The sequence below is a fragment of the Sinocyclocheilus anshuiensis genome, unplaced genomic scaffold, assembly GCF_001515605.1.
Source record: "Sinocyclocheilus anshuiensis isolate Anshui unplaced genomic scaffold, SAMN03320099.WGS_v1.1 scaffold2925, whole genome shotgun sequence".
In the NCBI taxonomy this organism is placed as follows: Eukaryota; Metazoa; Chordata; class Actinopteri; order Cypriniformes; family Cyprinidae; genus Sinocyclocheilus; species Sinocyclocheilus anshuiensis.
In genome coordinates, this window is record NW_015539170.1 from 250633 (window position 1) to 263012 (window position 12380).

Here is a 12380-nt window from a genome sequence, read left to right on the forward strand (position 1 = left end):
TCCCTACAAGTTCACCTAATTCATGCATTTAGAATTCTTAAAACAGTCTTCAAATTTTAAATTTACTTTTAAAAAAAAAGAAAAAAAAAAAGTATGACATTGATTTACATTACAATACATCAGAATTTCATTCATTCTTACATTTTTGGCCAAATAAGTAATATCTGCACCAAATTTTCTTACATTTTGGCCTGTGAATAAAAGTCAAAAAGGTTGGAACCACTCAAATATACTTAAGGCTATTTGATATTTAAAACCAAAAAATAGGAAAAAAGCCCTTTGATATATTCTAGTTTCAATAGGAAATATATAGTAACAAAAGGCATTTTATGTGATCTTTGAAGCACTTCTGTCATGAGGAATCTTTAATAGCTAATATGTTCAACACTAATTTGTATTATTGTGTTGTTTTTTCACCAGCTGATGACAAAGCTGATGAAGATCAGGAAGGCGTGTTGCAATCGTCAACCGAGCGACCTGAAAAGCCACAAGAAGATGAGTCTTTTGAATGTGAGCAGTGTGGAAAGGCCTTTCCAAAGATGTTTTCTCTTCTTCGACACAAACGTGTGCATTCGGTCATAAAGCAGCACTGTTGTGAAAAGTGTGGGGAAAAGTTCTCACAAGTAAGAGCGCTAGAGACTCATCTCCACAAACATACGCAGAAGTTTGAGAAGAAGAAACTTCCCTGCGCTACTTGCGGAAAGAGCTTCAAAGACCTCGCAGCGCACGAACGGGTCCATGCAGAAGTCAGGCCATTTACCTGTGATATATGCGGACAGGGTTTCACAGTCAAAGGCAGCTTATATATGCACCAAAGGGTGCACACGGGCGAAAAACCATACACATGTGACACCTGTGGGAAAAGTTTCTCTCTAATAGGCACCCTAAACTGCCACAAGAAGTTTCATTCAGATGACAACCCAATAAAATGCAGCCACTGCAATAAGAGCTTCAAGTGCAAGAGTCATTTGAGACGCCATCTTCCTGTGCACACCGGTGAGAGACGATATACGTGTAAAATCTGTGGTAAAACATTTGCGCATCATGAAGCAATGACACGCCACATTCTCATTCACACCGGCGAAAAGCCGTACATCTGTGAAGTGTGCGGTAAAAGATTTCGTCAGAGAAGCAATTTAAAAGTCCATATGCGGGTGCACCAAGAGCCACAATTTAAGTGTGAAATGTGTGGGAAAACATTCCAGCATGGTTTTTTGCTACAGAACCATATTTTATCACACAGTCATACTGGAAATTCAAAAGAAGACCAATTTTTGAACTCCAAAACTCAACTGCAGCTGCATTCAGACAGCAGCAAACCTTTTACATGCAAATTATGCGAGAAGAGCTACAGCACCATATATAATCTTCGCATACACGAGAAGCTTCACACAGGTGAGACCCCGTTCAAGTGTGAGATCTGCGGTAAGGCCTTCGCTTTCAGAAAGTCCTTTAAAACACATATGTTGTGCCATTCAGGAGATAGACCTTATAAATGCATAGCATGCGGGAAAGCGTTCAAGTGGTCTGGCTCTCTGAAAATGCATATGAAGACTCATACTGATGAAAAAACTCACAAATGTGAGACGTGTGGAAAGGGTTTTCGCTTGTATGGAAATTTAAAGCGACACAAGCGTGTCCATGCTGGGGAGAAGCCGTTCAGCTGTAAGGTGTGTGAGGAAGGGTTGCCAGAACTCGACCATCTCAAAACACGTATGCAAATCCATACTGGAGTGAAACCCTACATGTGCCAGAAGTGTGGGAAGAAATATGTATATCTTAGACATTACAATGATCACAAATGCAAACCTGTATGAATTAGATGTCGTCGTAGTAACTTGTAACAACTGCAGGATTTTTCATATTGTAATATTTCCTAGACAAATGTTTGGGTAACATTGTGAAGGCATTTAAATAAAACATTAGGCTGAACAAGCTGTTGTTATTTTTAATGTTGCATAATGTGAACCTATATAAAAAAAATATTTATATTATCATGATACATTCATGTAGTAAAAATGGTTAATATGTTGGCATGGTTATGGAAAACTTGGAAATATGGGGGAATTTATAGTGTGTTAATTGTGTTTTCCATGCCTGAGAAAGTAATTGAAAATGGTAAAATATGGACACTTTAGTGAATTTAAAGTGAATTTAAATGTTTCTAGTTGTGCTCTGATATGAATTATTTGATCAGCTGGTTGTATGCTTGCGAATCAATTTTTCGACTTGTGCTTTTCAATGAATATTCAAACTTGTTTACAAAATGATCTGAATGATTCATTAGTGAATGTATCTGATGTAAAATATCGGATATAAAATATATATTATTATCAAAAGCATTCACGACTGTTATTAAGAATGATATCTGGATTCTCTTAAATCAGAATCAGAAGAGCTTTGTTACCAAGTATGTTTACACACAAGGAATTTGACTTGACGACAGGAGCTTCCAGTGCAGAAGAAAGTACATATAAATAAATAAAATAATGAAATATATAAATAAACTCACAACACTTGTTGTTAAACCACTGACCTTAAGCATGCTACTTAAAACGTAATTAGGAATTTTATTATTCGTTTTCTAATTAGTTAGGCTGGAGTCTTTTTCCTTTGAGAGCGTTCAACGACTTTTATTTTGAAAATCTGTTTCGGAAGTACGTTTGTTTCCTTCACTGAGGTCTATAATGGGTCTTAGCAAAACCATTTATGATCAAATTGATCCAAAACAGTCTAACGCCCTCAACAATTTAGCACTGAATTTTAAACTCCTTCAGTTTTGTTTGTTAGTCATAAGCAATTTCAATGGCGAATGCCGAGCATTCGGATACTTTTATTTTAAAATAAAACAAAGAGGAAGTACTTACTGTTTAGTGCAACTTTATTGGGAGTTCAACGTTTTGTTTATTTTCTTCTCACTCTGGCCGTACAAACTGTCAAACACAGGTTGAGTTGATTTTGCAGCATTTCTCTTAACTCTGGTCACTATGGCCCGGTTTGAGCTTTTTCAGAGTCAAACCACTCTGGTCATGTCTTTACTGACGGACTCTGCTAAACATGAGATACGAAAGACTTTTACATGCAGCTCCGATGAATCCAGTCTCTCCCTCAAACCAAACGATACTCAGATTCAGATGGTAAGAAAGTCTGTTATTAAGTGATTTTAACGTGGTTGGTTGTAGCATGTTAGTTATTGAAATAGTGAAAGAACCATCCTTTTGTTTACAGCCTGGAATAATTAAGTTCTAGTATTATTCTTATAGTATTATTTTTTTGTTCTTAATTAGAGCATTTCTTTTGTCAATGCAGCTTAATTCCATAATGGACAGGTTTGCCAAAGAAGTGGTGCAGAAGATTTGCAGTCTCTTCAGATACTGTTCATCTGTTGCACCAGTTCCAGCTCAGATATGTTTGAATGGTCGAGACGAGCTGAGGAAGACTTCATCTCAGATGGGTCGTGATCTCAGTGGAGCAACCCATATCCATAACCAAGAGTTTCAGGGTACTTGACAGATTCTCCACATGAGTGACAAGCCTGAAGTATTTTAGGATTTGTGGTGATGTTTGTTTTGTGTTCCTCTTACAGCAGATGCTATAACTCTCTCTGTGAGTCCTCTGAAGGATCCTGCAACAAGGTCTCACCAGCAACCTGAAGTGAGTTATAATACAATGCAGTTTTACAGAAGAATTTCTTTTAAAGATATAACTTACAGTGTGATAAATGTTGGTTGAAACCCTTACATGTGATGGAAATTATAGCCTGCACAGGAAAATAATGCAAGCAGATGTTTTATGGTGGAGGACAGAGCAGACGAAACCATCCAGACAATATTCATCAGTGACGGTGAGAGTCTCAACTTTTAGTTTGAAATTTCCCACCCTCTTTACCTTTTACAATCAATCACTGTCTCAAAATGTAGAACATCTAAATCATTATGACTGGTGTTAGTTATATATTATCAAGACATGCATTACTATATATGTCAGTGTTGTTATTGTTAACTAAAGCTATTAAAAATCATTTTTTGATAACTGAAATAAAGCTCAAATAAAATATATATATTAGATGAATAGTTTAAAAAAACTTTAACAAGAATCAGAATGAGCTTTATTGCCAGGTATGTTTTCACATATGAGGAATTTGTTTTCATGACAGAAGCTTCCGCAGTGCAACAGAATGACAGTGACAGAACAAAAACACAGATAATAAAAGAAGAATAAAAAAATAGCACAAGTAAATAAGGAATAACAATATATAAATTGACAATTGTATGTGCAGGTATATTACAATAGACAATACAAAAATGAATGGTAACTAACAGAAATAAAATAAGTTGAAGTTGAAGCACTAAAATTACAAAAACTATATAATAAATTCAAACTAAATACAAATCTAAAAAACAAAAACTATTATTAATAACAAAAGCACATAGTAAAATTACTAAAAAATTCAAATGAAAACTGAAAATATAAAAATAATGGCTATTAATAATATATTAATAAATGTATATGAATTAATGCATAGAAATAATATTCAAATATTGCTGATATATATCACATTTTAAAATAGATTTGTAATAATTTTAACAGCTCTTTTAAATAAAAAAAGAATTCAAATTTTGTTAGATAAAAATGTATTGTACAACTTTTAGTATATATTAGAAAGAGCTGTATTCATTTCTGAAAGCCAACCTGAAATCAAAATTGACCTTATTGATTGACTTAATGCACATTTTTGCTTAAATTGTGTACTACTTTATCAGTGTCAGTTATTGAAAAATAAACCATCTCAGGCTAATTATTTACTCTCATTCAGCAGCATGAATTTTGCTAAACTGTGAATATATGAAACGACTATGATTGATGTTGATTGACCCTGATGTTGTTTTTATTTCACCCGTAGCTGATGACAGGGGCTGGTCTGAAGATCAGGAAGGAGTGTTACAGACGTCAACCAATCAACCTGAAGTTGCACAATCAAAAGAGTCTTTTGAATGTGAGCAGTGTGGAAAGGCCTTTCCAAAGATGTTTTCTCTCGTGCAGCACAAACGTGTGCATTCAATCGTGAGGCCGCACAGTTGTGAAAAGTGTGGAAAGAAATTCACACTGCAGAGAGCGCTAGAGACCCACCTTCGCAAACACACGCAGAAGCTTGACAAGAAGAAATTTCCCTGCGCTACTTGCGGAAAGAGCTTCAGAGATCTCGCAGCGCACAAACTGGTCCATGCGGAAGTCAAACCATTTACCTGTGAAATATGCGGACAAGGATTCACAATCAAAAGAAGTTTATACATGCACCAGAGGGTGCACACGGGCGAAAAACCATACAGATGCGACATCTGTGGAAAGTGTTTCCCCTTGATTGGCACGTTGAACTACCACAAGAGAATTCATTCAAACGACAGGCCGATAAAATGCAGCCACTGCAATAAGAGCTTCAAATACCATAAACTTTTGAAACACCACCTCCGTGTGCACACGGGCGAGAGGCCGCATACATGTGACATCTGTGGGAAAAGCTTCGCGCTTTCCGGGACTCTAAAACGCCACATCCTCATTCACACCGGCGATAAGCCGTACGTCTGCGAGGTGTGCGGCAGAAGATTCAACCAGAGAAGCACTCTAAAAGGCCACATGCGAGTTCATGGAGAAAAGCGGTTTATGTGTGAAATGTGCGGGAAAACGTTCCAGTATAATTACGTCCTGAGGAACCACATTCTTACACACAATCAGATTGGAAATGCAAGTGATAAAAGTAACACTCAGCGCTGCGATGTGTGTGGGAAGTTCCTGAGCTCTGCCTACGCATTAAAAGCTCACTTGCAACTGCATTCGGACAACAGCAAACCTTATACGTGCACGTTATGTGACCGAAGGTACAGCAGCGTACATTCCCTCCGGATGCACGAGCTGCTTCACACGGGAGAGAAACCTTTCAAGTGCGAGATCTGTGGTAAGGACTTTTCTCTGAGGGCTACGTATAAAACCCATATGTTTCTGCATTCAGGAGAAAGACCTCACAAATGCATATTGTGTGGGAAAAGATTCAAGCTGTCGAGCTCTTTGAAGATGCATATACGCACTCATACTGGTGAAAAACCGCACAAGTGTGAAACGTGTGGGAAGGCGTTTCATTTATCGGCCAATTTGAAAAGGCACAGGCTCGTGCACACCGGGGAAAAGCCATTTACCTGTGACATTTGTTTGAAGAGTTTCACACAGCCAAACAATTTGAAGGCACACATGCACATTCACACTGGTAAAAAGCCCCACACATGCACTAAGTGTTGGAAAAGTTTTGCCTATCAGAGAAATTACAAAGATCACAAATGCGCTCCACTTTGAGAGATTTCAGACGGCTGAACTTGTGTCTGCCTACAGGTCCTTGGATTTTATGTAGGATTGTAAATAATTTTGTGAAAGTTACAAGAAATGCTTGACCGTATTAATTTATTTATAAAAAATAAATAAAATGTTTTCCTTGTAATTTTGGAAATAGTTTTTGTGTATGTGTTCTTTAAATGAAGGATATAAAACTAAAAGCCATTGTGTAAATCAAACCACATGTCTTATAATAAACATAATACCAGTGGCTCCACTTAAGGATATGTGAGTCTACTTATTAATATTTTTTCAGGTCCTAAAATATATAAATATCCAACCAAAATGTAGGTAGATGTAGGAATATAATTTGTGTATATATACACACACACACATTATAAATTAATGTATATATTATAATTACACTATATATATAATTATGTATATATAATCATATATTATGCACGGAGAGTTCCTGGCAGACAAAGTCATTATAAATAATAACATTTACAGATGATAATTGAATTTGAAAAATTAATATGAAAAATTAAAATGAAAGAAAAAGATTACAAATTAATACAAAATCCAAACTGAGTATATACTATTACAATTTCTAAGAGAGTAATCTAATCTAAAAATCTTCAGAAGTCAAAAGACAAAATCAAAGATATATCACCAGAAGTCTATGTCTGACTGATAATGTCAAACGAGTTTATCCATTGTGTCATTACCTACGCCTTACCAATGTTTTCCACCACCTAAATTAGCTTGAAGTCAGGACTGGGTCACGTTGACATGACAATAAAAAAAATGGAATAAATAAGATTAGATAAAAATAAAGATGGGGTCATGGTTTTACATCCTCTGAGCAGAAACAGCAGATCTTAGCAATATTATAATATCCAACGAAAACATCACTTAAGCATAACAAAATGTACCTTCTTATATGTCAAATATAGAAAAACTGACGTTAATTACGTTAATGGAATATGATCCTAAATGGAAATGATATAGAGAATAAATGAATAAAAAAAGAGTAGGCTGTAACAAGACAGTATTATGAATATAATGAAGAGTAACAATAAAAATAATCATAAAGAATAACTAATAATGAATATACCATATAAATGAATATGAAAAATATAACAATAATACACGTTTTGTCAAACGTAATGTAGTAATAGCTGTGCCGCAAATAAACTCCAGTCCAGCGAGGAGCAGCAGTGAGCACAAGTGCTTCACTAACGTTACTCAATACAAGAGAACATATAACGAACATTGGAATGGCTTTATTGAAAATTTTATGATTTCGGTCACCAAAAACAGTAACAGGAGAATAATGTCGTTGCTGGAGACTGAGGTTGTCTCTGTTCTGGAGACACTCGTAAAGACATCGGTAAATGAAATGGCGAAAGTCATGGACTCATCAGGCATACTTCCACAAACTCACGTTACAGCAGACAAGTCTGTCACCCTGGACTTTACAGTAAGTGCACGGAATTACCGTTTTCTTGCTTGCTGCGTTTGTTTTTAAGCTATACTTCATAACCTACATGATTTGATTAAAGTGTGATTAAATGTTTTTAGTAAATCACCTAATACAACTATCTCTGGGACTCAGAGTCACAGATAAAGTGATAATTTAAGTGTAATATTTAGCATTTTGTAGCCTTGTTAAAAATTTTAGCATTCTTTTAAATGGTGACACCCAAATAACTTAATTTTGAGTAAATAATTTAATTCCAGTTTCTCAGTTTGTTTACAAATTGACTGTATTAGTATAGCTCAGACATTGGCTAACAATCCTGTTATCAAAGTTATTGTAAGAAAAAGTGATCCTGTCAGGTCCTGTAGCTAATCCTTACTGATTGACAACTTAATGTAAGCTCATTTATAATAGATTTGTTCCTATATTTCAGACACAGTTGAACTCAGTGTTAGAACGTAATGCAAAGGAAGCTGTGGAGAAAATATGCCAGCTTTTCTCTGCACTTCTGCACAAAGAAATGACTCCAAGTTCACAGGATGACTTGAAAACAAGACTGAAGCAAGCTGAGAAACAGCACAAGACTCTACAAAGAGAGACTAATCTAACTGACAGTGGTCTTCAAAGAAGTCAGTCCACTGACCAGCTTACTCTAGGTGAGATTCAATGCTTATGCTTCATCCACACCACTGTGCTTCTCAGAGCATATCTTCAGGGTTTATGATCTGCTGTGCCTTTGCAGTCTCTGCGGAGAAAATCGCCATTGTTGTGAGCTGGGGACAGGAGGAGATCACAGACACTGACCATGTGAAAACAGTAAGTCATTCACACATAAAGGAGCGCAACAGTTCAGTTCTGAAAGTAAAAATCTCTTTTTTGTCATGTCTAATTGATGAATTTTCGGTGAAGAACTACGCAAATACCCAAATTCTAAAGAGCGGTCAGAAAAATAATTCTCACTACACTCTGAAATTATTGAAATATTCATTATAAATATTTGAGTATTTTGCAATTGTTCAAATAAATTGTTTTACGCTCGTAATCTGTGACTATGAGGGAGTAGTTTTATATTGTAACACCATTTATCATTATTTGACAATTTACAATGCTGCATCAATTACACTCAAAGTTTATAATGTCTAATTCATTTCAGAGATTGTTGGTTTGGTTCAAGGTTAAAAACACTTTATTGAAAGAAAAAAAAAATCCTTCAGGAGAAGATGAAAAAGAACATTATCACAGTTTCCACAAAAATATTAAGCAGCACAACTGTTTTTTTTTTACATTAACAATAAAAAAAATGCTTCTTGAGTACCAAATCAGCATATTAGAATGATTTCTGAAGGAATATGTGACACTAAGTAATGACTATTAATGAAAATTCAGCTTTGCCATCAAAGGAATAAATAATTTCAAAATATATTCAAACAAAAAAAGTGTAATAATATTTCAGAATATTACAAAATCTTTACTACAAAATATTACAAAACATTTTACTAACCCCAAACATTTGAACTTTAGCATATACTGCAATAATACATTCCTTTCGTGTTGACCTAAATTGTTCTCTTTTTCTGTTTTGAAAAGCCCACTAAAACACAGAAGACGGAAATCATTAGGGCAAAAAAGTCAGCGGATTGTTCAGAAAACAGCAACCATCCTCAGTTTGTGGTGTTGCAGGACAATGATGCTGCGGACATCAGCTGCACGGGACTACAAAATACTAAGACTCAGGATGATGCAAAAGCATCTAGAAGTTTGAGTGTGTTAAAAAGCAGAGGTGTGCGGGTGAGCCGTAGGAAGAAAGGTAAAACACTCAGCTGTAAACAATGTAGAAGGAAATTTGACTCGGTTCTGTTGAGAGCTCATCAGGTCGTTCATGTGGCGGCAGAGAAACCCTTTAGCTGCTCGCAGTGTGGTCGGCGTTTTGGAAGTAAAGGCAGTTTAGATGTACACTACCAGCTTCATACTGACAAGAGCCCTTATGTTTGCAATCAATGCGGTAAGACCTTCACCGAACACAAACAGCTGAAGGGTCACCAGAGGATTCATAACGAAGACAAGACTTTTACGTGTAAAGTTTGTGGGAAGTCTTTTCATCAAGCTTACTGTCTCAGGAAGCATTTGGTCGTGCATTCAGGAGAGAAGCTGCATAAATGTGACGTATGTGAGAAGAGCTTCAACTTTCGCAACAACCTACTTCGCCACAAGAGAATCCATACAGGCGAGAAGCCGTTCACCTGCCAGACGTGTGGACGAAGTTTCAACCAGCTCGATTCGCTGAAGGCCCACCATCTAACTCACACCGGCGAGAAACCTCACAAATGCAAAATGTGCAATCAGGGCTTTGTCCAGAAGTTTCTGCTTCGGCTGCATGAGGGAAAGTACACAGGACAAAACGGACACCACTGTTGTGTATGCGGGATAGTCTTGGGTTGCTTAAACACCCTAAAAAAGCATCTGCCAATTCATGAGGCACAGTTGCCGGTCAATTGTACAGTGTGCAGCGAGACCCTCAGTTCCATCAACACCTTGAAATCTCACCAGCACAAACACTCTGTGACTAACAAATACAGCTGTTGTTTGTGTGGAAAGTCCTTTCAGAGTGTGGCTGGTGTGAAAACTCACAAAAGGGTTCATACGGGAGAAAAGCCCTTTATCTGTTCGGTGTGCGGGAAGACATTTCGGCAGCAGAACTGCCTTAAGGCTCACCAGACCTCACATAGCGGTGAAAAACCTTTTAGTTGTGACACGTGCGGGAAAGGATTTTCCACCTTGGGAAATCTCCGTCGACATCAGCGCATACACACCGGAGAAAAGCCATTCAAATGCGCCGAATGCGGGCGGGAATTTAACCAGTCGAATTCGCTCAAAGCTCACATGCATATTCATACGGGAGAGAAGCAGTATGTGTGCGACAAGTGTGGGAAGAGTTTTGCTTATCTCAGAAATCTGAGGTGCCATAAATGTGTATAAATTTAAAGGGATCATTCAGTTGAAAAAGAAAATTCTGTCGTCATTTACTCTTGAACACCATTGGAGTCTACAGACTTTTATTGTTTTGACAAAAAAGACATTTCTAAAAATATCTTCTTTTGTGTTCCAACAAAAACTGTGTAAATGATGGCAGAATTTAAATTTTTGGGTGAACTATCCCTTTAAGTTACACAGTTTAACTGTTCCAAATAGACCAGACAGGGTTACGTGTGTCTTAATTTCCATATGCTGATTTCTTCAGTTAGATATAAATACTTCAGTGTAAAAGATCCCTTAAAAAATCTGTTTAGTGTACAGTTGATCTATAAATTTATGTTAAATGATCTGTAAATACTTTGAAAAATAAATCAAAGTCATCAACATAGTATCTAGTGATCTAGTCTTTTAATAATTTTAATAGTCTTTAATGTCTGTCTATTTAAATGGTCTTTTTTTTGCCTTGTAGGGCTGTCTTTTTAAAATAAGGAAAATTTAATTTTTTTTTACTGCACACAAAAAGCAAAATGAAAAAGAACTGTAATAAGATTGTGAATTGTGATCTTGTTTTGATCAAATCAGAACATCCAATTATCAACAAAATGTTTCTTCTTAGGGATTTTTTTTTTCAGTTTACAAGCTATCCCTTTAAGATTGAGGACAATCTTAAAGGGATAGCTTACCCAAATATGAAATTTCTGTCATCATTTACTCACTCTCATGATGTCCCAGATGTGTATGGCTTATTTTTTTCTGTGGAACACAAACAGTTTTTTCGAAAAATAATCCATCTCTGTCAGTCCATGTAATGTAAGTGTAAGTGCACCCTTAAAAGTTAAAAGTTAGCACGTTGTGAATCTCTTGCGAGAAGTCACGGTCCTCTGTGCTTCCACATCGTTTCTCGTGTGAGCTTCAATAGGAGTATCCCTTTAAGAACTGTGAGCAACATGCATATAATGCTATATTTTGATTAAAGGGATCATGATAATTTATATATATTTATATATAAATCCTACATCATTTGAATTGTCTAGGTTCTAATTATGCACTGTTCCCCAGCCAGCTGCTTGACTTACGATGTTTCTCTTTGCACATGTACAGTATTATGTGAAGCATCCGTATAGTCTGTATTTTATTTTATTTTATTTATTTTTTATTTTTTTAAATTTATTTTTTTTTTTAATTTATGCATAGGTAAACATTTATATATAGTATATTCATAGTCAAAATCTGTCAGTAGGTTAGCTGTGTATAGGTACAGTGTTTATGTGAAGCATCCATATAGTCTGTATTTTTTTTAACTTCCACATGCAGCAGAATGACAATAAAGCTCAACTTGACTTGAACTGATTACATGGTCTGTAATAGTACTTTGTTGATTTGACCCCATTTGTTTTGAATTTACATACTTGAAATATTAGTCAAGGCAATACTGTATTACTAATACTGATCTAGTCCCACAACAGTCAAAACATTATTTGTTGTGGATTTTCTGACTTTGCAAAGTCTACATTAATTTCCTATATGTTTAAAGGGGTCATATGATGTGATTTCAAGTTTTCCTTTCTCTTTGGAGTGTTACAAGCTGATTGTGCATAGA

The 12380-nt window shown here is 36.0% G+C and overlaps 3 protein-coding genes across 3 annotated transcripts in view; all 3 read left to right on the forward strand.

The window, feature by feature from the left end:
• Positions 1 to 1920, forward strand: part of LOC107683828 (gastrula zinc finger protein XlCGF57.1-like) — a 3746-nt gene extending 1826 nt beyond the window's left edge. The window contains exon 3 of the mRNA XM_016479872.1: positions 421 to 1920. Within this exon, the coding sequence (XP_016335358.1) occupies positions 421 to 1817 (1397 nt within the window). The 3' untranslated portion in view covers positions 1818 to 1920. The remainder of the gene's footprint in view (positions 1 to 420) is intronic.
• A 786-nt stretch (positions 1921 to 2706) lies between these two features.
• Positions 2707 to 6696, forward strand: LOC107683827 (zinc finger protein 708-like). Its single transcript, XM_016479871.1, has 5 exons — positions 2707 to 3137; positions 3310 to 3502; positions 3587 to 3654; positions 3760 to 3844; positions 4904 to 6696. The coding sequence occupies exons 1-5, from the start codon at positions 2988 to 2990 to the stop codon at positions 6343 to 6345; spliced, it is 1938 nt and encodes a 645-aa protein (XP_016335357.1). The 5' UTR covers positions 2707 to 2987; the 3' UTR covers positions 6346 to 6696.
• Positions 6697 to 7547: 851 nt separating this feature from the next.
• Positions 7548 to 12380, forward strand: part of LOC107683822 (MAP/microtubule affinity-regulating kinase 4-like) — a 62307-nt gene continuing 57474 nt past the window's right edge. Inside the window, exons 1-3 of the mRNA XM_016479866.1 lie at positions 7548 to 7807; positions 8241 to 8463; positions 8550 to 8623. Coding sequence (XP_016335352.1) covers positions 7625 to 7807; positions 8241 to 8463; positions 8550 to 8623 — 480 coding nt within the window. The 5' untranslated portion in view covers positions 7548 to 7624. The remainder of the gene's footprint in view (positions 7808 to 8240; positions 8464 to 8549; positions 8624 to 12380) is intronic.

Bases quoted from the DNA above. Each gene is read 5' to 3' on its own strand.
- LOC107683827 (XM_016479871.1), top strand. From the start codon at position 2,988: ATGGCCCGGTTTGAGCTTTTTCAGAGTCAAACCACTCTGGTCATGTCT. The intron at 3,138-3,309 runs GTAAGAAAGTCT...TTGTCAATGCAG, and splicing joins ACGATACTCAGATTCAGATG to CTTAATTCCATAATGGACAG. The intron at 3,655-3,759 runs GTGAGTTATAAT...TGGAAATTATAG, and splicing joins GGTCTCACCAGCAACCTGAA to CCTGCACAGGAAAATAATGC.